Genomic DNA, 27,556 nt, shown 5'->3' with positions numbered 1-27,556 from the left:
AACCGGCTCCGTCAGATGACGTTCTATGTTGACGTCGCTGATATGATGGGACGGTCCCGTCATTCCGTTCAGCAAGCGATGGAGCGCACGAGGAAAAACATCGTCCACCACCGAAGGCGTTTTAAACTGCATTGCACAGCATGGATATGTTTTGTTTTCATCCTGAACGCGTCCACGGGGTCTTTCGCTCAACTGCGTCAGTGTACAGAGGTGAGAGACCATTCCTACTCATGTTTTCTGCTTTACTTACCGGCGTACATTGCGTTTTATCCATTTGTCCACTTCATGTATCTGTTTTTGCACGTCTGTGGGGTTTTTAAAGCATTCGTGGTTGTTTGGCATACCTTTATTTGTACTTTTGCGATGAGTCTCTTTACTGATAGCCTATGTGCAGCAAGATGTTGTATTATCACACCTTAACCAAAGTAATAGTTGCACAGATTGAATGGAAAAAGGGAGAATGTGGTTAAGAAACATTGAAATGCTCAGTGGTAGTAGTTTAATTCGATTTCATCTTTATCATGGAAAAGTCACACTGACAGGTAGAGCCTTAAATAATGTCTTTAGAAGTTCTTGAAATGGTTCCTCTCATAACCCTGTCATGAGAGAAAGGGCTTTTGAAGTTCCTTCATATTAGATATTTGAGGCATTTTTAGATCTCACAGAAAAGTTCTTATGTATATATATATATTGGAGCTTTAAGTTGAATCTTCACTGTTGGTTTCTCATTAATCCATAACCATGTATCCAAATCCAAATCCATGTGTATGTTGGTGGTGTTCTATCAACAACTTATTTGTGTGACACTTTTGGTATTTTCTGGTAATTTTCTGCAGAGGATATAACCAAAATGAGGACTGCTTTGTTGTCTAAATGTTTTTTTTTAATGTTTATTTTTTATTTTCTTTTGGAATAATACTTGGTTTTATTGTCGAAGTGGAATTTCTTAATTTGGTTTTACAGCATATCTTTAAAAAATACAAAATGTGCGTGCTTAATATTGATGTTTATTTGTAATTCTTGGCTTTTTGGTACCTCCTCATGATGTAGCTATGCTGATTTTTCACAGATGCATGATCATGTGTAATTTTGGCCTGTTAATTGTTGGATTTGAATGTTGTTTGTTTTCGCAGTGGTGAACAAACTGCATTGCCATAAATGTTTACTGTCAGATTAGAGTCATTTAAGCTCTCAACAATTTAAGATATCAGTTTTTTCTTATGTCTTTTGTGTGTTTGATAGCCTACTAATGTATGTTTACTTGAACTTTTCAGCTTAAATATTGATTTAGAAGCTGAAATGCTTTTTGTCTAGGTATATTGATTGGTGTCAGATTGCTTATTTTGGGATGGGCATCCCATTTAAAATATCTAATCTCTGAAATAATGTTAGAAGAATCTAGCCAGAGTACGGTATGTGTTTTATCTCTTATGATAAAGCGTTATGCTGATTGATGAACAATGTTCCAGTGGAGTGCTAGCCTAAGCTAAGATGATCAGCCCTGCGTGCCCATCTCAAGAGCCTGGTGATATGATGCTAAGAATAGCTTCCCTCAAACCGCCTTCACCGAGAGCTCAGCAACTCCTCTAGCCTTTGTGCATGGAAAAATGACTGTTAAGATTTGTATGTGTCCCATAAACCAAAAGATTGACTGCAGTTCTTGTCTATGAATACGAAACAATATCGCAGAATTGGGCGTGTTTGGCTTAAATGCATAAAATGAGAATGTAATTGTACACAGTTCCCGCAAAGACACATTAAACGTGTGTATATCCTTATTCAAGGTGGATTGAAGACAAGTTATTTAATGCTTGCAAGCAGAATTATTTGTATATATCTGTTATTTAATGTACTTAATTGCTTTATAGGGGAATTACATGCATTTGGATGTGGGGTTTGACATGCACATTTGATTCCTCATTAGACCAGATCTGATTAACCATTAATTGCATAAGCACTGAAATATTACTCTTTTGTGATAAACTATATTAAGCAGAAATTATTGATTTTACTACATGATTTTTTGCATTTTTTCATCATCATCATCAGTCGGCAGTCGCACATTAATAATAATTTATATATGTGTATATATGACTACTGTCATATGTGGATTAGCACTACAGGCTGATTATAGCCTATGCATATGGCTTGTACTAGGGTTTTGTATGGTAATGTGTGTAATATCAGAGACTAGATCTGTTTTCAGCTGTGTCTGTACTACCGTATGTTGACCCGCAGGGCATTCTGGGTTTTATTATCAGCTTCCTCCTGATGGCAGCCTTTCCTTCCCAATCACTCACTCGGTGCTGAAGGACCTGTAGGAATGTGGTGGTAACGAGATGATTCATTGGTTTGGCTCTTTTTTTTACAGTCTAGGGTTTGGCTGAACAAAATGGTAACATCTTATCAAAAACAATAGACCTAAATCAGTATATTAATGTGCATTTTCTGTTATAATTGTCACCTTAGCTGGTGAAGATGCAGGGTTAACACTTTTTGGGTTCATTATTAACCTACGAATAGGCCTAGTTCATTTATATTATAGTTTCTCTAAGCTGAGATTCAGCAAAGTATTTTAAAGATTAAAAAAAGTAACTTCACCTTTCTTGTTTTCCTTCAAACCCATTATTCTGCGTTTTAAGTAGATTCTCTTTTGAATCTGAGGAGTTCAGATTTTTTTTCACTGACTTTTTCTGCAGGTTGTTATGCCAATGGATACAAGTGTATGTGCGTGTCTTTTTGTGTATTATAAGTCATTCAATCATTTTATCCTTTATACACATTTAAAATTTGTGTGCCTACAAATCTACTAGAAAGAACGAAATATATCTTTTCATTCAGGAATGAGTCGTGTGAGTTTGTTTTAAATAATTCCAAAAATGTTGTTCAATTTGTCCGGGAGCCAGAAGTCGCAGTTCGTTCACGAATTATATCGGTGCAAATTCCTGTCCAAATCTGTTAACAAACATGTCGTCCCAGTTCTTTCACCAATGATATATGTCAGTTCGTTCACAAACGTCCCGGTTTGTTCAATTTGTTCAGAAATGAGAATTCGCAGTTTGTCCAGTTTATTTAGCAACAAGATATTGTCCCAGTTTGTTCATGAACGTGATATGTTGCAGTTTTGTCATTAAGAATTTTTCTCTTATGTTGTTTAGAGTTTAATTCAGACAGTCTTTCCAACCAATGAAATGCTCCGTCACAGTCTGTGTGCTCAAATGCTTGTTCTGTAAGTCATTGCATACTGTAGATGTGATGAGAATTTGTTCAAACACTTTCAATTTCTTTTCTTAAAATATCAATTCATGAATTAAACGCCAGTGATGCTGATGTGTGGAAAGGAAAGGGTGCAGCCACAGCAGACTCAGGACAGATGACTCATGCATTTGTTAGAGTCCTGTTACGACCGGTTTTAATATCCTCTGCATTGAGTCCGCACAGTACTCAGAGTCAAGCATCCATGTGCTTTACTCTTTTACAGTCTAACTTCACACACCCACAAACACACGCATTTTCAAGATCCTTGTTAAATTTAGACGTGTTGTTTGTTTTCACAGACGGACTACTACTTTCAGTACACGGAGTGTAACAGCACGGGGTCCAGATGGAGGGTGGCCATCCCTCTGAATCCAGGCGAGTGTACAGGACTGCCAGACCCTGTGAAGGGCACCGACTGCAGTAAGTTCACATAGGGAGGGTTTTGACTGAGATTGGTCTTTGGGAAATGGACATTTTGTGTTTATTTGGATGTTCATACTTGTATGTGTACACTTGAATGTTATGAGTGTGTGCGTTTAAACCGTTTTTGTCACCCCTTATCAGCCCAGAGGAATTTCCTCTTAGATAGAATGTTCATTGGCCCTGAATAATGATTCCTCAAACTTTACAAAGTCCCCTGCCAATGTTTTCCGTTTTAGTCGTGTAGTTTGGAAGAACACAGCAAGAGGCATTCTGAAATCAAAATGGACCCTTTTTACTTTATTAATAAATCTAACCAATAAACTGTCTAATAAAAGTCAATAACAGTCTAACTGTCACAATTTTCAACGAGCTTCCTGTGTAAAAAAATGTCTCACCCACTACTTTATTTCTTGCTGAATATTCTTTCTCAATTGGAAATGCATCTGATTATATGGAAATTAAAAGCTTGGGTTTAATGTTGTCTGTAAAAGATTTTGAATTACCTGAAACTATATGATATTAGTTAATTTTCCAGAGTAATTTTTATTTGTTTGTTTATATTTGTTTGTTTAAAATAGCCAAAGATGTTGGCATCGTGGTAAAAAAAGCGAAGTTTATTTCAATAGCCAAAGAATCTCCCATGGAGGTAAAAAAAAACAAGCTGATTTTATTTATTTATTTGTTTTGTTTTATATTTTGTGTTCATCAAATGTCTAGATATTAGATAATTTTACACCCTAACTTATTTTAGATCTACCGTAAATTAATTGCCATGGTACACTTGCCCTACCCAATACTTGGATTTGGTGATCGCTCTGGTCAATTTAATTTTCCAATGACATCTCATTAAACTGTATTGTACATTTGTATACATCCTTGTCTGTCAGCATTCTCGTGCAAGGCAGGGGAGTTTCTAGAGATGTCTGCTCAGGAGTGCATAAAGTGTGCGGCTGGCACTTACTCCCTGGGCAGCGGCCTACGTTTCGATGAGTGGGACAACATCCCTCCTGGATTCAGCAGCCTAGCAACCTCCCCTAATGACTCACCCGACCGACAGCATGCATCCAGCTGCAAGAGGTCAGTTACTTTGGGGTCTTCAAAACAATCAAATAAATAAATGAGTGACTTCTCCAATTTTTTTTTCTTTTCGTTGTAGTATATTTCTTATTGAAGCATAATTCAGAGTGGAACATATTGAAATGCTTTTTCTTTCTTTCTTTACTTTTTCTTAATTCATTTTTTCTTTCTTTCTTTTTTCTTTTTTCCTCGCTTTATTTTGATTTTCTCCCCATAAACAAAATGCATCACACAATTTCAGATACCATCGAAGTATCACATTTATGTATTTATAGTCCTTAGTAAGTATAATAATTCCATCTCTCTTGTAAATAAAAAGGACCATGGAGCAAACAGAGACAGAACAAGGTTAATTCAAAGTTAATAAAAAGTTACAAAAAAGGAGATATACCATTTTTGCTTCCTATATTTGGTGTGTTTAAAAGGTATTGAGAAGAATGCATTATCTTCATTGGTGGAACACTAAATAGAGTAATACTAAAATCCTAATGCACATACATAATGTAAGATCATTTTCAGTTATACTAATAACTAGTCAGATGTGTCTAAAATGACTGTTCCCAATCAAAGTTCTCATCAAAGCACTTGATTTCTGCCCCTTTATTTCTATCCCTTTATTTTAATTATTTAATATTAAATCAGCACACGTTCAGATTAAAGCATACACTAAGACTTATCTGTGCAGGCATGCACACACTTCCAGAGAGATGAAACAATTCAAGTATTAAACAATCTTTTTTTTTTTATCCTGTCATGCATCTGAAGATTATAGTCACAATAGTGTGTGTGCCTTGTGTATTTGTATGCTTTTAGTGCAAAGTGGGTTGCTCAGGGCTCATATCTGGAGTCCAACAGGGATGAGTGTACTGTGTCTCTGATCTACACTGTTCACTTAAAGAAGCCGGGGTCAGTGTCCTTTGACTACCAGTATGTGGATAACAGCATCATCTTTGAATTCTTTGTAAGTTTGGATTCCATTTCTTCTGTGGAGACATGTTTGTTTGAAAGATATTTTAAGACATCAAAAGCAGCTATTCTGTATTGTTCAAATAAAAATATTTTTGGACAGATTCAGAACGACCAGTGTCAAGAGATGGACCTGGATTCAAATAAAAAATGGATCAAATTGACTACTCATGGAGAGTGGGGAACACATAGTGTAAGTCAGAAACTCACCCAAACTTTTTTGCCAGCTGAACCTCTTTGACCTAATATATTTACTTGAAGTACACCTGCAATTTTAAGTTAATAAGTTAGGTCAATAATAAAATTGTCAATAATATATATATATATGTATGTACAGTATACATTTAAGTTCACGGTTCTCTAATGTTGGTTAATGGTCACACGACATGCAGGTAAACAAATAAAGTTTTTTTTTCTTTTCTTTTCAAAAAGTAGTCCGATTATATTATCTTAAATGTGTAATGTAACGGATTACGTTACTAACTACAATTTTTGTGATGTAATTTACAATCCGTACCGGATTACAATTTGTAAGTAGTCTACCCAGTATATATATATACTGTATATGCGCACTATACACAAAGCTGAATTTTCAGCATCATTACTCCAGTCTTCAGTGTCACATGATCCTTCAGAAAGCATTCTAAAATGCTGATTTGGTGTTCAAGACATATTTATTATTATTATCAATATGCATATTTTGTCAAAACTGTATTGAATCGTTTCATAATTCTTTGATGAATAGAAAGTTTAAAAGAACAACACGTATTTGAAATGGAAATCTTTTGTAACAATATCATTTGTCATTTTTTATCAATTTAATGTATCCTTGCTGGATAAAAGTTTACGTTATTGCAATTTTTAGTTTGCAATTTTGTTTATCATTGCTCAAAAACACGCAATGACCAAATTAGTCATCTTTACTGTATTCGAGTAATATCTATATGATATTTTCCTCATATGATCAGGTTAACCTGAATTCTGGGACTAATATCCTGTACTGGAGAACTACTAGAGTCACACTCGGCTCTAAAGCAGTCAAACCAATACTCCTGAAGAACATACGGATAGAAGGTGAGGGTGCGCTTACCTATGAGTGCATGTTTTTCCATTTTAATTTGAAAAAATGCTCCTCATTGAAAGATTGTATGACGTCATTTTTCTCTCTCAGGTGTGGCGTACACCTCAGAGTGTTTTCCATGTAAGCCTGGGACTTTCAGTCGCACCCCAGGCTCCTCCTCCTGTGCGCCCTGTCCACGGGACACATACTCTGGCCGAGGGGCCAGCTCCTGCACACCTTGCAACACAAAAACACACTACGCCTGTAAGTGCATACAGGCATTTAAATACCATATAGGCTGGTTTCTAGAAAATGCAGATATGTGGTTGTTGAATTGAAATCAAATTGTTTATCGAATCAATTAAACTCTGAATTTCCAAAAATCACTTTGGAATGAAACCTACATGACCTAACGAAACCTAACGGATACGTTAGCTATCAATCCAAAGATTCACATAGCTAATGTGGACTGAGTAATAACCCCGGAATGAGGAAAAACTCTGTAACATAATCAGTCCAATATAACATCTTCTTCCACACTTATTGCACCCTCAAACATGCTCTCTCTCTCTCACACATCATATTAACTCTTTATTTTTTTATTATTATTATTTATTTTTATTAACTCTGAATGGTTTTGCTTGTGTTAAGGCCCGTTCACACTAATAAGGATAACTATATTAGTATCCATCCACACCAGCGGACAATATTATGTTTATTCTGTGCATTGTAGCTTTATTGTCTGACGCTTTAAATGCTCGAGCTGAAAAAAAAAAAAAACATTCTGAAAGTTATGCCAACGATATTGTTTCTCTGTGCCGTTATCATTATAGTTGTGGTTTGGACTATTCTTTTATATTTAGAACTATATATTTATTGCTGTCTTTATTGATATTGTCCTTGGTGTAATGTGACATATGATTCTTCTGTAATTTTAACAGCAGAAGGTTCTGCCGTGTGCAAAAGTAAACCTCCATGCTCAAAGAAAGACTACATCCAGACCTACAGCACCTGTGATAAGGATGGAAAGGTACACACACACACACACACACACACACACAGGCGCCCCGGAGTAAAAGGCGCATTTGACTTTATTCTAAAATTCTGCTCAGCACTTTTCTGAACCGTTTTTGATGATGCTTGTGGAAATTTGTCTGATCCTTGCCGTGATCGCGGACAGCAATGCAAAGTTGATTGTGCGCTAATTTGATCTAATATTTAATGTTTAAAAAAAAAAAATTATTTGTAGATTTATGTAGCAAATGAGAATCGATAAAATTGAAAATTATTAAAAAGACATTAGTCTCAAAATACAGTCAGTTTTGTTCAAGGCGATTAAAGCTACAGTTTTTCAATAATGGAAGAATATGTATAAGTATGGTATTTGGGGTAAAAGGAACCCCTGCTAAAGGCACAATAATTAACATGATAATAAATAGCTCTTTATCATCTGAATCTAACCTGTCTAACTCATGTCAGCAAATGGAAAATATCATAGCCTATATCAAGTTGGGTGTCCACCTTAGAGATAATCACCATTTATAATGAAACCATCATTAAAAATATAATATTAATCATATTATATAATAAAATATAATATTTATTGTTACTGGATCTTATTCAATGCTTTCAGAATCTTTACTTTTTTTAAAAATATTTTTTTTCTGTATTTTTAAAATGAACATTTTACTTTTACAGTATATTTATTGAACAAAAATGAATTCATTTATTTATCAAAATAAACCGAAAATAGTACAAACTTTGGTAAAGTGATTGTTTTTGAACAAGTATTAACTAAGACATTATTAAAAACACATTATTTTAGCTAAAGCATATGTGTAAATACTTTGCCTTTGCCCCATGCAGGGGAGTCTTTTACCCCGTGTGTCGGTTAAAAGGCCCACCTTGCGACCTCACACATTTATGATTTTTCACACAAAATCTGTTGCTCAATCAATGTTCAAAAACTATTTTTTTCTCTGCAATCTTACACTATGGGAGTAGTGAAAAGCACATTTTCCTTAAGGTGTGCCTTTAGCCTCGTTGTACCACACACACACACAAAACAACTATCAGTGTAATAAATTGAAATGATTCTTTTCTTAATATTTTAAGTAAATAATTGAATACATAAATGCTGTCTCTCTCATAGACTCGGGTCCTGTATAAGTGGCTAGAGCCTCGGATTTGTTTAGAGGCTGCTGCAGGTGCAGTAAAACTGCCACCTTCTGGTCAGCGTAAGCCGTGTCCACCATGTAATCCCGGTTTCTATAACAACCACACTGCCACCTGTTCTCCCTGCCCACCCGGGACTTACTCTGATGGAGTCAAAGGTGATAAATCGTCCAAACATCTTAAGAAGGACATATGAAACATGATCATTTCAAAAGCATGCACATCATTTTAATTACATAGCCAAAGATATTAAACATGGATTGTGTGGCGTCTGTAGCATGCCAGTCTTGTCCAGCTGGCACGGAGCCTGTCCTCGGGTATGAGTACAAGTGGTGGAACGTGCTGCCTGCCAACATGAAGTCATCCTGCTTCAACGTGGCCAACAACAATTGCGATGGCTTGAATGGTGAGAGATTACACAAGAACGGTGTGGTATATGTTACAGCATATGGTTGTAATGCTTATTTTTGCTGCTAGATGTCACTGTTGCGTCACTGATAAATACAAATTGACTTTTCTGTTCATTCTAGATATTCTTCACATTTGTGCATAATACCTTCATATCTTTTTTCTACTTTTTGTGTCTTTTAGGTTGGGAAGTAGCGGGTGATCACTTACAATCAGGATCAGCTCGTTCGGATAATGATTATCTCATATTAACTCTCATAGTGCCTGGATTCAAGTGAGTCTTCAAGTAGGCTACTTGTCCTCCTACTCACAGTTACACTATTCAAGTGCCGCCCACAGCATGTTATAGCTCATTAAAAACTTCTATGGTTAGCATGGTTAAACAGTGTACCTCTGCTGTGTGAGTTGATATTACAAGAAGTGTTTCATTACATAACCTCTGCTCTCTGTGTAATGAGTCTGTATTGTTCCTATCAGGTTGCCCGTGTCTGTTCAAGGAACATCTGGCAGTGAGTACGGACGGATCACTTTTGAGTTTGAAACTAGCTGTTCAGCTGACTGTGAGTTTTACTTTATGAAGGTAAGTGTGCTTATGTGTTTGTGATCTCTTTTTTTTTGATGGACCATTTTAATCTGCTTTTAAATGTGCATTTAAAACAATTTACATCTAAAGAATGGTAATTTTGACATCTACACACTTTCATGGTGTTTTGTAATACTTGGTATGCGATGAAGTCGTATGATGCTGTACAACCCGAATCAAACAACCTTAATTTTTTTTATTTAGTTTTTATTACATTTAAATGTAGTATTGCAGATTACATTTACTATTTATTTATTTAGCATACGTTTTTATCCTAATGTGACTTACAAATGAGAATTGCAACAAGTGATCTTAAAGAGGCAATAATCACAAGAAGTGCTGATAATACAAAGTTAAAAAAATTGTACTGAATAGTACAAGCTAGACCAAGGAAAGCTTACAAAAAGCTTAATTCCGTAACAAAATTGTATTTCCCCCACACACATTTACCCTTTTTGCCAAAATAAATGGGTAAAATATACATAAAATTAGGTTTAGGTTAAACAAATTGTAACCGCTTAGATGAATTATTGCTATTTAGCTATAAATAATTAGGTACAATTGATTACAATTTCTTACGAATCTGGCTAGAATATGTTTAAAATGTATGCAAAATAGGATAAAAAAATACTTGTAACACTTTACAATAATGTTTCATTTGTTAACATTAGTTAACTACATTAGTCTACAACATTAACAAACAATGAACAATACTTCTACAACATTTATTAATCTTAGTTCATGTTGATCTCAACATTTATTACAGTTTTTCTCGATTGCTTAAACACTATAACCAGGCTTTGTTTTGAACTAAAATTTCAAAACCATAATGCCATTTATCAAAAAGCCCACCCATTTCACTGAACTATGAACACTATTCCCCTGTTTTGACACATTAGTCAGATTTGTTGAACTGTCACAGCAAAACTCTACACACAAATCCCTTCATTTCTCATTGCCTACACCACGTGGTCATTTAGAAAGCACTAGCATTCAAAATTGTTCACTCAAGTCAGCTCAGCTTCAGCTCAGTTAGCACACAATTACCCAGGTGAAACAAGCAAACATGACTTACCAGTTTTGGAAATGTTGTTTTGAATTTATAGCACCAGTGTGTAAGACTATGTTGTAGTGTGTGTATTTTTGAGGGCTTGTGTGTCCTGTCTGAGGGCAAAGTTTGGTTTTTCAGCAAGACTGAATGGTTTTGAGTGTAGAGCTTCATTTTGACCTGAAAATAGGATGTTTGGGGAATTGGGTGAGACGTTATGGATTTGTGTTTACTGTTTTGTGAATACGAGGCATAGTTTCAAGAAATGTGTTTAAGCAATCGAGAAAAACTGTAATACATTTTAAGATCAAAAGTTGCATCTGTTTCATTTTGCACTGTGAACTAACATGACATATTTTTTTATTAACAAAGGTTATAAATACTGTAAGAATATATTGTTCATTTTTAGTTAATGCCGGTTAATGTATTAACTAATGCTGACAAATGATACCTCATTGTTAAGTGTTACCAAAATACTTTGTGCACCTTTTTCTTTTTCCTTTTTGAAGTGTAATTGAGTTTGTTGTCGTTTCAGGATGTGAAAAAAAAAAGCACAAATGTAGTTGAATCATGGGATGGGAGTAAAAGAAAACAGAGTTACACATACATCATGACTGAAAACTCTTCTGTTGCGTTTACCTGGGCTTTCCAACGCACCAGTCAGGCTAGTGATGTCAGTACAAATGCATATACACGCAGTGATAAAAAAATGTTCATGTGTTTATAGAATGACTATAGTCATAATGGTCGTTGTCACTGTCCATCAGGTGCGTCGGTATGCAAATGACATGGTGAAGATTTACACTGTGTCTGTCACCAATGCCATGGACGGGGTGGCGTCAGCGTGCCGTGCGTGTGCCCTGAAGTCTAAGCAGGCTGGCTCCTCCTGTGTGCCGTGTCCAGCTGGACACTACATTGATAAAAAGACCAACCAGTGCCAAAAATGCCCTCCCAACACCGTCCTGTCTGGGCAGAACGTCTACGGCAAAGAAGCGTGCCAGCTGTGTGGGCCGGGCAGCAAAATCAACAAGGTATTTTTTTTTTATATATATCAAAAATGTCATCCCTTAAAAGTGTTAGGTTAATAATAATAACTACTAAGTGTCTGACTGTTCTCTCTTGAATGTTTACATTTGTAGGAGCACAGTGTGTGTTTCAGCGACTGTTTGTTCAAATACACTCACCAGAATCAGATTCTTCAGTATGACTTCAGTGCTCTGACATCTGCTGGGTCCATCATGAACGGGCCCAGCTTCACTGCGAAAGGCACAAAATACTACCACCTCTTCAATATCAGCCTGTGTGGAGCTGAGGTACAACACACACACACACACACACGCTGAAATGAGCAGAAATGACATCACAGAATATTATTTATTCCATCATCTGTCTTTTGTCAGGGTCACAGGGCTGCAGTCTGCAGAGATAATATCACGGATCTGCCCAATGAGGATGCTAAAGGTGGTCAGCTGGGCAGTTCTGTGGAGGCTTTTCTCTGTCAGTCAACGATTATTCCTTCAGATGGGCGGGGCTTACGAACAGCCCTTTCCTCTCAGTCCATTAGCCTGGCCGACACTTTTCAGGGTGAGAGAAATTATTTCAAATTTCAAACCATTTTTTTGTTGACTTTTTGATAGTGTAGCAGATGTGATGTGCATGTCCATATTTCATTCATTTGAAATACTTACTAATAGGGATGTCAAAATTATTGTTGTATTTTATGAAATCAATTAATGTTTAACAGACTTTCCATTATCAGTAAATAATGGAGAAAAGTGTCCTTAATGGTTTATTTTATTATAAATTAAATCCCGGTGGGACTTTTAACTAAAATAAAGTCATTTGCAGTTTAATCACCAAAGCTCAATAATATCAATTACGAGCAAAACACATTGTCACAGTGCTGCTAACGTTAATGAGAAGACAACTAGGGGACTGTGGCAACTATAAAACATCTTAATGCATTATTTATTTATTTCATATAGTCTTTACTATCTGAGTGCATTATACACCTGTGATTATATTATGAAAGGATATACAAAATTATTTTTTATGTATATTAAAAAAAACGGAATAAAATACAGAGTGTTTTTCACACACTTTTGTGCATAAATAATCATGTTACACCCCAACACTCCTGTCAGGAAACAATATATGATGTAATATTTTATGTTTATATTTGTATGTAATTAAATAAATGGGAAAATGTTATATTATAATATTATTATTATTATTATGAAAAATATTTTGGTAACTAATATAATATAATATCTGAACTGGCTAGGTTTGTTGAGTGTCACGTTTGACTGCATGTTAGAAAAATGGCTAAGTCAAAGGAATGGTCCAAAAAATTTAGAAGATCTCATCGCCCTTCACTAACAAGGAACAGGATACAAAAAGATAGCGAAGGCACTAAATGTTTCTAGAGACACTGTTGGAAGGATAGTTTGTAAGTTCAAAGTTAAAGGAAAAGTGGTTACACTACCTGGACGGGGCAGAAAAAGGAAGATATCAATGGCTGCTTCCAGATTTCTGAGAAGGCAGTAGGATTGGGTATCGTTTCAATTTTAGCGATTCTGATTCTGCTTATCGAATCCGGTTCTTATCGATTCTTGTTTCCGATTCCAATATTTTTTGGAGAGGAAAAAAAAGGGCAAATACTTGCCAATTTTAAGCAATAACCAATAAAATGGCTAAAGTGAAAGGAGTCTCTTCAAATAAAGATTGTGTTGATTACATTATTACTCCAGTAGATTGCAAAAATCGACTGTTAATTTTTTTTCATTTAATCATTTATTCAAGAAGACTCGAGAGATTCATTAAAAAACGGTGAATCATCCATTATTTAAACAGGTTTTATTAATGAGTCACTGAAGTAATTAGTTTTAAACGTGTTTGAATTAATGATTCAAATGAGTTTTTTTTTTTTTTTTTTTTAAATAGACTGGAACATGTTACTTTGTGTAGTTGTCTGATGTATGTAATTGTGATCTCCATTTTAAACAAAACAAAAACGATTTTAAACCAAATATAGATTCTCAGTTTATCCTGAATTATGGGCCGTTCACATATCGCGTCTAAACCATAGACTGTAAAAAAATATGGACGTAGTGTCCGTGACATCACCCGTAGGTTTCTGAAGAGCGTTTTTGAAGCCTAAAGTGGGCGGAGCCGGCCATCACCATCTTGGCAGTGCGTCACCTCTCGTCACTCCCGGATAAAAGAAAATGGGCAAAGAGGCGGGACGTGGGTGGAGCTGAGGTGCTAATGCTATATGCTACTAGCCTCGCGCTGAAGTGACAGCTGATTGAAGAGGTAAAGCCAATAGATAAAGTTTTATAAATGTTTTTGCCCTTCGAAATACTATAATAGTTAAAAGACGTAACTAAAAGTGTTACTATGTGTATCGTGATGCATTATTATTCTGCTAGTTAAAAATATATTATCATGCAGTAACTTACAATATTGCTCTGAGCTTGTGCGTGTGACAGTGATTCATGCGCATACATGTCAGTCAGCAGGGCATCGCACGTCAAGTTCGTAAAGAGCTTTATTCAGTCCATTTTAAAATCTGATTTTGGCCGCCTCTCAATTTCTCAAATGGGTTAAACCAAAGATATTACCTCAGAAGTTCAAGTAATTGCACTAGAAATCCGCGCTCATTCAAGGGTGTGCATCTATTACATGGACGGATAGAACGCACTGTCACTTGCAGGATTTCATCTGACGGTACTTTTTATTTAACACTAAAAAGTAAAATAAGCATATCTATTCCGTGAGAGCAACAGTAACGAGTGTAGTCTCTATATCTATAGACGTTTTTAAATCTAAACTCCAAAAAGCAACGAAATTGTCAGACATCCATTAGTGCATGTGAGGAAAACAACTGGAAATACAGCGCTGGTTGTCTTCTTCATACTCGACAATGACGGAATCCAACCAGTGTTGCCAACTATTTTCAAAGGAAAGTAGCTAAGGCCTTCCCTAAAAGTCGCTAAATGTCGCTAGATGACGCCATCGCGTCGTACTTGCGTTCTGTCAGCCTAGTGCGTTTTCTCCGGTTTTCTCTCTAAATTAATGCTCTATTCAATATAATATAGCCGAATGTCAAATAAAGCTGTTCTCATTTCCTATTTTTTTTGTTGTCAGACAATTGAACGAGTAGCTATAATATAGTGAATGATTACATTTTTTATAGGCCTATGTTATACTGTCTATGTGTGGAACATTATCTGAATTAAGAGAGTTAGGGAACCGGATGAACTAAGCTCTGTGCTAGTGAGTGTTACAAGTAATAAGCACAAGAAAATAAATTAAATTAAAATGGTCAAACTAAATTCTTTAAATATATAAGTCCATGGGAAAACACTGCTCATTCGCGTCTGTCAGCGGCCGTGCGCTCCTCTCAGCCATTCCCTGAACAGGGGAGACGCAGCTAGAGAGAGTGACGACAGGGAGAAAGCAAGACCTCGCGCTCGCAGGACAGTACTGGCAACATTTGGAGGTTACTGAGGTTTGTCCAAAAAGTCGCTAAAATTGTCGCTAGTCGCTTTTTTGAAAAAATGTCGCTAAAGGGGTCTGAAAAGTCGCTAAAAATAGCGACAAAGGCGCTAAGTTGGCAACACTGAATCCAACGGCGTGGGCGAAGGTATAATTCGTGTATTACATTGTATGAAATAATCCCGAAAAAAGCACAAACACGGCAGAGATGGCAAGTACAGCAAGTGCTGAAATTAGCTGAGGGTGATGTTAACAGATAGCAGACAAACGGCTAGCAGTGACAGCAGCCGCAATCCACCTGTCACTCAAGTGGCCACGCCCTTAATTATGCAGAACTTTCAGGCTTAATATAATTTAAACGGATGAGTTGTAAAAAAAATCACCCCCCTCACAGTTGTCATGTAGGGCAAAATTAGCTATATAGATCAAAACCACTTTTTGCCACCTGGCTGTAAACATATTTTTTTCTGCTGTAAAGTTGGGCATTTTAACATGGGGGAGATACAGATTTGACTCACTTTTGCACCCAGCCTCAAGCGGCCAGTCGATGAATTGCAGTTTAATTCACTTCCGTGTTGGTTTCAAGCAGTGGTTAAATTGGCTTTTATAGGGAGGGGGAGCCCGTATTTACGGTGAATGGTCATCTTTCAAAATCACGCCGTAAAATGTTTTAATGTGTTTTTACACCAAAGAGGCTCTTTTTCCAGGATTAATGTGTAAAGTAGTGTTGAGTACGTATTTAAACAAATAGAAATACTTTACAATTCACTTTTTTTTTACCTTTAATGTTAACAGACAGCAACGGATTTCACCCCTGGGAAATGTATGAAATTGAACATGTTTGAAAATATTGTTTGGCAAATATCTTTTTAAAACAAGAAAAAATGTTGATTTAAAAGAATCAGGGCCAATTTCTTTGGCAATTAGTTGTTTGATTTAATCACACCGACACGCAGGGCCATACAGGGGTTTTTATAAATAAAAGTTCCAAAAAGTTATGTTGCTAGGGGGGTTTGGGGGCATGCCCCCCCAAGAAAATTTTGGTTTTCCTGATCTCAACATGTCCATTTTAAGGTGTTTTGAAGGCCAAAAAAAAAAAGGACAACAGTAGCTTTAAAAGCATGTCAGTGGTCAGCATGAAGTAGGCCAATTTTATCAGATAACAGATTCTTTAACATGAGAATCAGTTTAAATGTCGCAATGAGTGATCCACACTATAAAATGGAAATGCAGAATGTTTATGCATATTGTTGACAATACACAATCACATATTTGAAACGGGAATGTCCTTAAATAAGAAATGGTTCAAGGATTATTTTGTAGATGTTACATTTCAAACAAACGCCATTCTAAGCCCAGAGGCATATGAGCAATTAGTATGAGCATCAAAGATCAGTTTCAGCTACTTTTCTTTCCTAAATTAATCAATATTTTTGGACTAGCCAATCTGTTCATTTAATCAATGGTTCAATTGTTCACTCATAAAGACAGTCACTTGTCGCCGGCTTCTGGCTTAATGATGCAAGTTGCGCAAACACGAACAAGCGGAGTGATACAAACTGTGAAAAGTCGAACACATTCGAGGTAACGTTATACAAATATATTACAATAATAAGGGCAATATATTTAATAGGGTGCTTGTGGTGTTAAATTGAGCTTATAGTATCCACTGTCTTTGATCAAACTGAGTATTTCTGTCGATCATTTAAAACTTCTATCGACAAACAGCTGTTTAGATTACTTGCCTATTAATTTTTTTTTGAAAAATTAACCATTAAATGGCACTTTCTGGAGAGTTTTGTGCAAAGAAATTGATAAATTGAGTATTACATGAAATGTGAAAAAATGTAAGGTTAAGAGCATATACTTTGCATTGTTGTAGAAGATTTAGCGTTTACATTACTGTTAATCAGTCATCACTTGATTACACATTGTAGTGACCCATACAATGTGCCAAACATAATGTGCCACATGAAGAGAAATACACACACACACATACACACAGCCTACTCTGCGAGTCTTGGTCTAGCAAGTCTTATATTTCTGTAATTCACACAGATCAAACACAAATATGCTGCCTGAATAGATTGCTAGTTTATTTTGAGTAGCCAGCTAGCAGTTCTCTTGGCAGTTTGATAATCCGGTATCTGAAGTAAAATGCTCAAAACATCTCTTGAGAAAAATCACAAGGACTACCTAGTCTTGGTTATTTAATTTTGATTTAGTCTTATTTTCCTTACCTTGTCATTCAAGGCCAGGGCACTTTTTGTACATTTCTGGAACTTTTGCGCGCTTCCACATCCCGCGCAACAATCTCGCAGGAACATTAATTATTGCTGCGTACATTTATCCGTCACCAGATGCGCATGCACAAGAATACGGCCGTGTTCCGATTGTTCTCATCTCAGCTCCGCAGAGACAAAATAGACAAGCCATTTAAAAAAATCTTTCATTTATTGTCAGAAATATGTTTTCAAAAGCATCACTTTCATCAACTTTTATGTGACATAATTTCCAGTAGGCAACTGACTGCAAACATGTGCCGTGGCTGAGCCAGTGAGCTCGCTACGACGCCGGTGAAACATACAACAGCCCGCCAACGGCAAGCCCCTGATGACAACGACGACGAAGAAGACGATTTATATTCTTCTTCGTTAGTTTTTATTGGCAGTTGGCATACAAGCTGAGTGATGCGCGATGCAATGCATTACCGTCCGCCACCACGCACGGTGGTAGAGCTTTTGTTTCATTTTTTGCCGCTCCAGTCAGAAAGACTGAGAGGAAATTAAACAAAGTTGAAGTCATTTTAAAAAACCTAAAAGATTCGGGGCTTTTACAAAACATTCGGGGCTTGAGCCCAATTAGCCACCCCCCCGCTCCGCCCCTGTTGTGGACCTGAGGAGGCGGAGCTGCGCTCCGGTGTGCTCCGCCCCAATTTAACCTATGGTTTCAAGAGAGAGACAGGGAGGTTGCCGCTTGCTAAAAACACATGGAAAATGCGGCCGCTCCGCTTTCTCCTCCTTTCCACAAGCGCTTGCGCTCCCGTGGCATCTGTCGTTGCTATGCAACCATGAACCGCACTCTCCATGATGACGAGGAAGTATCAGCAAAAGATTAACCCTCTGGGGTCTAAGGTGCTTTTGGGGTCCTTGAGATGTTTTGACATGCACTGACATTTGTGTTTTTTTCAGTTGCTTATAAACATATTAATGGCAAAGTTTAATGAATGATTGTGATGATCCTGAATAATGCCCTGATTCACACCTGAGAAGACAATGACTTGCATAATGAGCCGCATAATGAGCCTTTCACACAGGTGTGTCACTGGGTACCAAAGAATGCGAAGACAAAAGAAATATATATATTTTCTTTCTTTCTTTTGTCCTCGCATTCTTTCTTGTGGTACCCAGTGGAAAAAGACACATTTTTTCAAGATGTTTCCAACTCTAACTTTGAACCAATTCTATAGAGTATATATTCTACAGAATTGGTTCAAAGTTAGAGTTGGAAACATCTTGAAAAAATGTCTTTTTCCACAAATTTTGTATGCATGCAAATTGTATAATATCCAAGGTAAACATTTCTAGTAATTGTGCAGTTAATTCTCATACTGTATTTTCAGAAAGTTTTGGAATATGTATCCTCTCCCCAAATTTGTCACTAGTAAAACAATAAAAAAAAGTTACAATTACAACAACAATTACAATTTTACTAATATTTCAAGTGTAATCTTTCTTTGTAAAAAGTATATATTTTATCATACATATTTCAAAGGTAAGGATTCATTAGTTTGAATATTGGAACAAAACACTATAATAACATCTTGGTTGATAATTCAATACTACTTTATTTTTGACAAAACATCCCATACTATATATTTAACATATGAGCAGAAATTGGCTAACAAAAGCTTATTTGATGTGGCAGTAGTCTTTTTTTTTTTTTACAGTAAAAACGTAATAATCTATCCAAAACTAATCAACGAAATCTTGTCTAAACATTCATATTTAGTCTGTAACATATCTTGTTTATGATATATTAACATAAATGTTAATTTGCAGTTTGTTGCTTATACAAAGACATTTTATTTCAACATATTTCAGTCTATTTTTACTCATCTCAGTAGGCTATAGCAATATAGTTTGGTCAAAGCTAAACTAGCAGATGTGTTCAAGTAAAAATAACATGTTTACTAATGTAGGCGCGAGTGTGAATGAACGGCACAGACGCGCGCTGTTGTTTGTACAGCGCGCATCTGTGCCGTTCATTCACACTCACGCCTACATTAGTAAACATGTTATTTTTACTTGAACACATCTGCTAGTTTAGCTTTGCCGTTCATTCATTAATTCTCACACAGACACGTGATTCATATTTAAACAGTATTTCTGTGGTTTACAGACACTATTCCATATCGCGAACAAAGCACTTAAGAATAAATAACTTACTATCACATCAGCTTGATCCGTTGCTCCTCGAAATGAAACTACCAGCACTTCTGAGGTAAGTTTTTCCAGGATTATTAGATAGTATTATTCCTCACAGCGTAGCAAGATGACGTAAAGTAAATGATTCTTATTAAACTTGATGTGTTTTATCCAGCTGATGTGGGCGCTGACACGTTTGCGTGGCTTGCCTCAGATTATTTGCGTTTGAATAGCACGCGCTCTCAGTGGGCGTGGTCACATTAACACTTAATGAGCTATGAGCTGAAAAGAAAACGACTGACATCTCTCTTTTCATACAGATTACATAAACTGAGAATATTTGTTCTTTTAAATGAAGTAATTTATATAAAAAAGAGAATTCAAGCTTCATGCCTGTGTGCCTGTATTCCTGCTTGACTGAGTATTCGCTGAGTTACAGTTCATTTTCGGACACGTTTCAGAATGGACTTCACTGACAGAGAGAATCCAGAACTCGCATTGTTTTTTTTTTCTTTATTTGGCGAACAGCACAACACTTTGTTTTTATTGTGAGTATCCACAAAAAAGACACATAACAGGATCTAATGATGTACAACACTTATATGTAAGATCAAAATCAACAGAGTATTTTGAGTCTCTTTTGCACTGATAAGAAAAAGCGCTGGCGCAATAGCCGACCCCAGGGGGTTAATTGATTTCTAGCCCTTGCATTAGCTTTACTACTAGATATATTTATGGAGATGAAAAATAAAAACCCGCCCTGTACAGCTATGATCAACTGTTCGGCCGTGTTTTCGACGTTGTTACGGAAAGGTCGGTTGGTTTTTGTCACATGACGTTAGAATGCTTGCGGCATTCTGAAAAGTTGAGATGTTTTCATATCGCAGAGGCATGTGCACGCCTGGAAAAACGAGCGTGCTGCACCGCATGCGCTTTGCGATCGCGTCGGTTCTATTGAGTGCGCTTGCGGCGCGCCTACATTTGAAAAAACGAATTTGCACGCGCAAAAAACGCAATATGTGAATGGCCCCAAAGTCAGGAACCAATAAGCGGAATCGAAAGGCGTGCATCTTATTGATTCCCCGGTTTTTGGAAATTTGTTACTGGTTCTAAAATGGAACCGGTTCTCGATATCCAACCCTAGAAGGCAAGGTTCAGAATAAACCCTTGAGTACACCAGACGTACAACACTACTGACCTAAAAGAAAAGAAAAGCTCCAATTTGCTCAAAATTACATAAATAAGCCACAGACGTTTTGGGATTCTGTTCTGTGGAGCGATGAAACAAAACTGGAACTTGTATATGTTGAAAAGAACACTCTGCCTACAGTTAAGCATGGTGGTGCTTGGTGATGCTCTGGGGCTGCTTTGCATCTCCTGGAACTGGAAACTCGCAGCGTGTGGAAGGCAAGGTGGATTCATTGAAGTATCAGGAAATCCTAGGAGAAAACATCATGCTGTCAGTGAGGAAGCTGAAGCTCGGGCGTCATTGGACCAATTCCCCCCAGGCTTGGTTGCAGAAGTAGTCCTAGAAGATTCTACAGTGACCATCACAGTCACCTGACTTGAACCCTAGAACATCTCTGGTGGAATTTGAAGAAGGCGGTTGCAACATGCAAACCCAAGAATATTACTGAACTGGAGGTCGTTACTCATGAGGAATGGGCTAAGATTCCTCAGAAACGCTGCCAGAAGCTGGTATCTTGTTATACATCTCATTTGCAGCAGGTCATAACAGCAAAAGGGTGTTCTACTAAGTACTAAAGATGCTTGCCATGAAGGGGTTGAATAATTTTGAGTCTGCAGAACTCATTAAAAGTAGCATTTTCAGTTGAATTTGGGAAAACCACTTGAAACATTTGTTGTTGAGCTATTTAAATTACTTTGATTTGTTCATTGCAAACAGCTGAAAATACATTTTTCCAATAAACCTGATTTGCAATACAACTTTTACAGCTGATTACAACTGTATGTTTTCAACCTTTCAGTGAAGGGTTATCAGCACCTAGATGGAATGCAGTATTTATATAAAAGCATTGGATATTGTTATATGTTCTTTGTACGATTCAAAAGTGAACCAATTTTATCATTAAAAGAGCATAAAGTAAACACTTGGAAAATTCACTTTTCATAACCTTATATTAGATAAGCAGTAGCAAATAAAAATGTGTTTTAGATTTCTGTTTCTTTAGAATAATTCTACATAGTGTTTGTTAAAGTGTTTTAATCCACACTCTTAGTTTTAATTCACACTCTTAGTTATAAAACTCAGCATATCTGAAACAGGCCTTTTGTTTAGTGATAAATATGATTAATTACTCAAATTTAAGGGTGGTCCTACTTACTAAGCACTTCCTGCTGTGCTGTCACCCACATGTGTCCTCTTAAGACGGGTTGTGTGTGTGTTTGTGCCACAGGAGCCACAGTGGAGAAATCACTTAACGGAATAACTGCCAGACCAGAACTATTTCCATCTCCACCCAAGAGAATTCCAGATGTTCACTTCTTCTATCGGTACAGGCAGTTACGTCATCAAACTTAAAGTGCCTCTTAAAGTTCCTCTCACAGACGGTTGTCTAGGGTCTTAGTTTTAGGGGTTTGTAATAAGGTATGTGGTTTGTTCTTTTCCCTCCATCTTATATTATGTGTTTATTGGTGTCTATTATTTGTAAAGATCTCCACAGGTCACAACCTCATGTAAGAGAGGCAGAAATGCAGTGGTTTCACTGCGCTGTAACCTGGAGAAAACTGCGAGGGGAGACATATCCGTGCCCAGGTGAGCGCACCTTCTTGCATACATTCTTACAAAGAAAATTCTTCCATAAAGCCCCTTTAATAGGAGATCATAAAAGCTGCATGCTTAACAATTATATATTTTTAATAATAATAATAATTTTATTTAATAAAAAATGGTGCTAAACACACGCACACGCACACACACAAACAAGCACACTGCTGTCAATTCAGTCTAAATTTGACACGGGGCATCTCCCATCATGGCATATCAAATCACCTCACTGCAGGGCCACTGACTTGTGTTTTGTTTTATTATTATGATTTAATCGCAAAGGTGTCACTTTTACAGTATTATATTAGAATTATTATAGTATTTTCTAGACTATATTAATATTATAGTAATACAATTATTATTGTAATATAATTATTATATACACTCACCGGCCACTTTATTAGGTACACCTGTCCAACTGCTCTTTAACACTTAATTTCTAAGCAGCCAATCACATGGCGGCAACTCCGAGAAGACAATCTCCTGCAGTTCAAACCGAGCATCAGTATGGGGAAGAAAGTTGATTTGAGTGACTTTGAACGTGGCATGATTGTTGGTGCCAGAAGGGCTGGTCTGAGTATTTCAGAAACTGCTAATCTACTGGGATTTTCACGCACAACCATCTCTAGGGTTTACAGAGAATGGTCCGAAAAAGAAAAAACATCCAGTGAGCGGCAGTTCTGTGGGCGGAAATGCCTTGTTGATGCCAGAGGTCAGAGGAGAATGGCCAGACTGGTTCGAGCTGATAGAAGGGCAACAGTGACTGAAATAACCACTCGTTACAACCGAGGTATGCAGCAAAGCATTTGTGAAGCCACAACACGCACAACCTTGAGGCGGATGGGCTACAACAGCAGAAGACTCCACCGGGTACCACTCATCTCCACTACAAATAGGAAAAAGAGGCTACAATTTGCAAGAGCTCACCAAAATTGAACAGTTGAAGACTGGAAAAATGTTGCCTGGTCTGATGAGTCTCGATTTCTGTTGAGACATTCAGATGTTAGAGTCAGAATTTGGCGTAAACAGAATGAGAACATGGAACCATCATGCCTTGTTACCACTGTGCAGGCTGGTGGTGGTGGTGTAATGGTGTGGGGGATGTTTTCCTGGCACACTTTAGGCCCCTTAGTGCCAATTGGGCATCGTTTAAATGCCACGGCCTACCTGAGCATTGTTTCTGACCATGTCCATCCCTTTATGGCCACCATGTACCCATCCTCTGATGGCTACTTCCACCATGTCACAAAGCTCTAATCATTTCAAATTGGTTTCTTGAACATGACAATGAGTTCACTGTACTAAAATGGCCTCCACAGTCACCAGATCTCAACCCAATAGAGCATCTTTGGGATGTGGTGGAACGGGAGATTCGCATCATGGATGTGCAGCCGACAAATCTGCGGCAACTGTGTGATGCCATCATGTCAATATGGACCAAACTCCCTGAGGAATGCTTCCAGCACCTTGTTGAATCTATGCCACGAAGAATTGAGGCAGTTCTGAAGGCAAAAGGGGGTCCAACCCGTTACTAGCATGGGGTACCTAATAAAGTGGCCGGTGAGTGTATATATTTTAATATAAATAAATAATAAAATTTATGAAGACCCCTAACTTGAGAATTATTTTATTCTATTCTTATTTTTAAATCTGCATTTAAAATAATGCAATAAATACAAGGTGAAATGTTAATTTAAAAAAGTAAACATCCTTAGAGGTCTATTTTTATTATGTGCTTTGGCTTTTAGATTCTATTATAACCGTTGCTTTTAATTGACCTTTCGAACCAAATTCTTTCTTCTACAGTGAGATAGAGCATACTAAGATGTGTTTAGTTTTAGAACTTTTTCTGTCCTGTGTCAGTAAGTGTCCTGCTGGGACCTGTGACGGGTGCTCGTTCTACTTCCTGTGGGAGAGCTCCAGTGCTTGTCCACGCTGCACTAATGTCGACTACCACGCCATTGAAGGAGCCTGTAAGGGAGGAGTGCAGGTACTCTCTTTCATTAGTTCTATTATATATATCATTGACTGAAAATGTGTTATAATAAATGTGTGTGTATGCAGGCACCAAATGTCATTAAAAATTAACTTAAGCAGGGAACTGCAATTTAATGCATGGTTTAAATCAAATAGTAAGAATAATAGTCTGATCCTCGCTGGTGTAAGTAATAAAAGCTATTAAAATCAATCTACTAAAGAAAAGCATCTGTCGTGACTAATGAATTTATCTTCAGAAATGTATCTAGGGTAAGTTAGTTTTCTCCAGAACTCCATGTGAATTATTCCTCACCTTAAGCCACCTAAACAAAAATTATAAACAAAATCATAGTGTGTGTGTGACAGGTGCAGTTTGAGAGATGAAGACTAGCTTGAATATGATGCTTTGAGTGAAACAAATGACTTGCTCTGTTTGTTACAAATATAAAAGGAAAAAACTAAGTACACTGCTGTTCAAAAGTTTGGGGTCAGTAAGATTTTTTTTTGTTTTTGAAAGAAATTAATACTTTTATTCAGCAAGGAGGCATTACAAAGTCATTTATAATATTACAAAAGATTTATATGTCAAATAAATGCTGTTTTCTCTATTGATTTCAAGACTCCTATAAAGTATTCAACATGATAAGAAATGTTTCTTGAGCAGCAAATCAGCATATTATAATGATTTCTGAAGGATCATGTGACACTGAAGACTGGAGTGATGATGCTGAAAATTCAGCTTCGCCATCACAGGAATAAATTAATGCAAAACAGTTATTATAAATTATAATAATATTTCACAATACTACTGTATTTACTGATTAAATAAATGCAGGCTTGGTGAGCATAAGCTACTCTTTAAAAACAATATTAGAAAATGTTACTCACCCCAAACTTTTGAACTTTTTTGCTTTTAGTTTTGGTAATAAATATTTGTCATTTTTCTCAGTTCACTCTCCACTGACATCTGAGATTTAAATGACAATTTTGTATAAATAGTGATGTGATTTTCATTCTAAGGACACGGTGTATATGTGGACTGAACCTCGGCTGTGTACTGGCGGACTGACTCTCCCGCTGAAGAGAACGTCTCCATGTGAGGTGGTTGATATCTGGCTGAAGGTGGTCGCTGGGCTTGGAGTGTTATGTGCTGCTCTGCTTGTTTCATTGACCTGCTACTTTTGGAAGAAAAACAAAAAGTATGATTCCTGTGACTATTAAAGTTTTTGGAAACACAACATTTCTCTTTATTAATGCTAATAAGCCTCATGCTTCTTTGTCTTTGTGCTCTGATAGACTGGAGTATAAATATTCCAAACTCGTGATGATGGCCAATAAGGAGTGTGAGTTGCCGGTGGCGGACAGCTGCGCCATTATGGAAGGAGAAGGGGAGGAGAATGAGGAAGAGGATGAAGTGGTTTATGCCAACAAGACTTCTCTTTTGGCTAAGCTAAAAGCTATCACTACCAAGGTTAGCGAAACCAAAGTAGGTGCAAATGCTTTTCTTAAAATGAGTTTCACAAATTAGTAGGGCTGCACGATTTTGGGAAAAATTTTTTTTTTAAATTTTGTTTCGTTTCTGTTGAAAATTGCATTTAAAATATGATTAAAAAAAAAATCCAGATTTGCTGTGCTTATTTGTAAGGCAGCACAATTAGGCAATTATCTTTTGTATATCAATATGGCTATATAAGAATAAGAAATATAGCTGCAAGCTGCAGTTATCGGGGCAAAGCACAAAGAACACGATAAGTAATTTACAGTTAATAATTTAGCAGACTCTTTAATCCAAAGCGACTTACAAATGAGAGGAGAGCAATAGAAGCAGTTATGCCAACTGTAATGCCAAAATGGCTGGGAGTGTCAGACCAAATGCAACAACTGACAATTAAATACCTATTAAGATGATTTTAGTCAAAATGGCTGTAAAAATCAGTCACTAGTAATATGTAATAAAAAACTAGTAATATGATTTAATGGTTTATCACTTTCGACCAATTAGTGGCGCTGTTACAAAATTGATGTGGTGTGGTCAGAGTAAAGTATAAATAACACATGCAAAGTTTGGTGTAAATATAACAAATAGGGGTGGAACGATATTTGAACCGAACCGAAAAACCGCGATACACCACCCACGATACGTATCGCGATACTCTCATGGCGAACCGAACACGCCCCGCCCCCTGCTGCCCCGCCCAGCCCCGGCTCATTGCACCTCATGTGTTATGTGTACACAAAGAAAACAGGGCTGTTGCCTAACCACCATTAACCACATATAATCGCAATAAGCTCAGTGGTTTGTTATTTTTGATAATAAGCAAGGTGTAATCTTTCAAATTATGTCTATTTGATCACGAAATGCAAACAATAAATGCCGTTTTGGCGCTGTGGCGTGACAGATATCACTGTATGCATGCGGCAGCGCGGAGCGCGATCATCTCTCCCTCAGTTACAGAATAAACATGAATGGACACCCGAAGGTATGTTGAAAGATACAGTATACTTACTGAAAGGCATCATAACTCGTGTAAACACTCAATCTGTGTTTCAACAGCGGAAATACGTCAATAAAACGCTTAGTTTTTCACATAGCTTTATATTTACCTCAGGCAAGTCCAGTGGCGGTTCTAGAGGGGGGGCCAGGGGGGCCCGTGCCCCTGTGACAAAAAGCTTGGCCCCCCTTGTGGCCCCCCTAAATGTGGAGTTTGAAATAATTTTTACAAAACTGTTTTTTGCTATCGTTGTATGCGTATTATTTTTTATTTTTCTATCTTTGTGGATTTGCATTTTCACGTGACAATTCGCATCACATTCGCGGGAATCGCGGCAGAATAACGCCTGTCTCCTGCACGCGAGAGAGGAGAGA

General features: G+C 37.0%; 1 protein-coding gene across 2 annotated transcripts in view; it reads left to right on the top strand.

Annotated features, from left to right (window-relative positions):
* Nucleotides 1-27,556, top strand: part of elapor2a (endosome-lysosome associated apoptosis and autophagy regulator family member 2a) — a 36,090-nt gene continuing 8,534 nt past the window's right edge. Inside the window, exons 1-21 of one of the 2 annotated variants that reach the window (XM_056251161.1) lie at nucleotides 1-210; nucleotides 3,558-3,678; nucleotides 4,569-4,758; nucleotides 5,572-5,719; nucleotides 5,828-5,917; nucleotides 6,693-6,798; nucleotides 6,896-7,048; nucleotides 7,726-7,814; nucleotides 8,937-9,117; nucleotides 9,237-9,365; nucleotides 9,551-9,641; nucleotides 9,845-9,947; nucleotides 11,534-11,671; nucleotides 11,766-12,029; nucleotides 12,138-12,311; nucleotides 12,399-12,582; nucleotides 22,343-22,439; nucleotides 22,600-22,701; nucleotides 24,577-24,703; nucleotides 25,711-25,889; nucleotides 25,987-26,161. In XM_056251161.1, the coding sequence (XP_056107136.1) occupies nucleotides 16-210; nucleotides 3,558-3,678; nucleotides 4,569-4,758; nucleotides 5,572-5,719; nucleotides 5,828-5,917; nucleotides 6,693-6,798; nucleotides 6,896-7,048; nucleotides 7,726-7,814; nucleotides 8,937-9,117; nucleotides 9,237-9,365; nucleotides 9,551-9,641; nucleotides 9,845-9,947; nucleotides 11,534-11,671; nucleotides 11,766-12,029; nucleotides 12,138-12,311; nucleotides 12,399-12,582; nucleotides 22,343-22,439; nucleotides 22,600-22,701; nucleotides 24,577-24,703; nucleotides 25,711-25,889; nucleotides 25,987-26,161 (3,036 nt within the window). In that variant the 5' untranslated portion in view covers nucleotides 1-15. Of the gene's footprint in view, nucleotides 211-3,557; nucleotides 3,679-4,568; nucleotides 4,759-5,571; nucleotides 5,720-5,827; nucleotides 5,918-6,692; nucleotides 6,799-6,895; nucleotides 7,049-7,725; nucleotides 7,815-8,936; nucleotides 9,118-9,236; nucleotides 9,366-9,550; nucleotides 9,642-9,844; nucleotides 9,948-11,533; nucleotides 11,672-11,765; nucleotides 12,030-12,137; nucleotides 12,312-12,398; nucleotides 12,583-22,342; nucleotides 22,440-22,599; nucleotides 22,702-24,576; nucleotides 24,704-25,710; nucleotides 25,890-25,986; nucleotides 26,177-27,556 lie in introns of both variants that reach the window. The other variant, XM_056251160.1, reaches the window with a different exon arrangement.

The sequence above is a fragment of the Rhinichthys klamathensis genome, unplaced genomic scaffold (assembly GCF_029890125.1).
Source record: "Rhinichthys klamathensis goyatoka isolate OS25496 unplaced genomic scaffold, OSU_Roscu_1.1 h1tg000078l_1, whole genome shotgun sequence".
In the NCBI taxonomy this organism is placed as follows: domain Eukaryota; kingdom Metazoa; phylum Chordata; class Actinopteri; order Cypriniformes; family Leuciscidae; genus Rhinichthys; species Rhinichthys klamathensis.
Note: the sequence above shows the minus strand (reverse complement) of the source record. Positions and strands in the feature narration are given on the sequence as shown.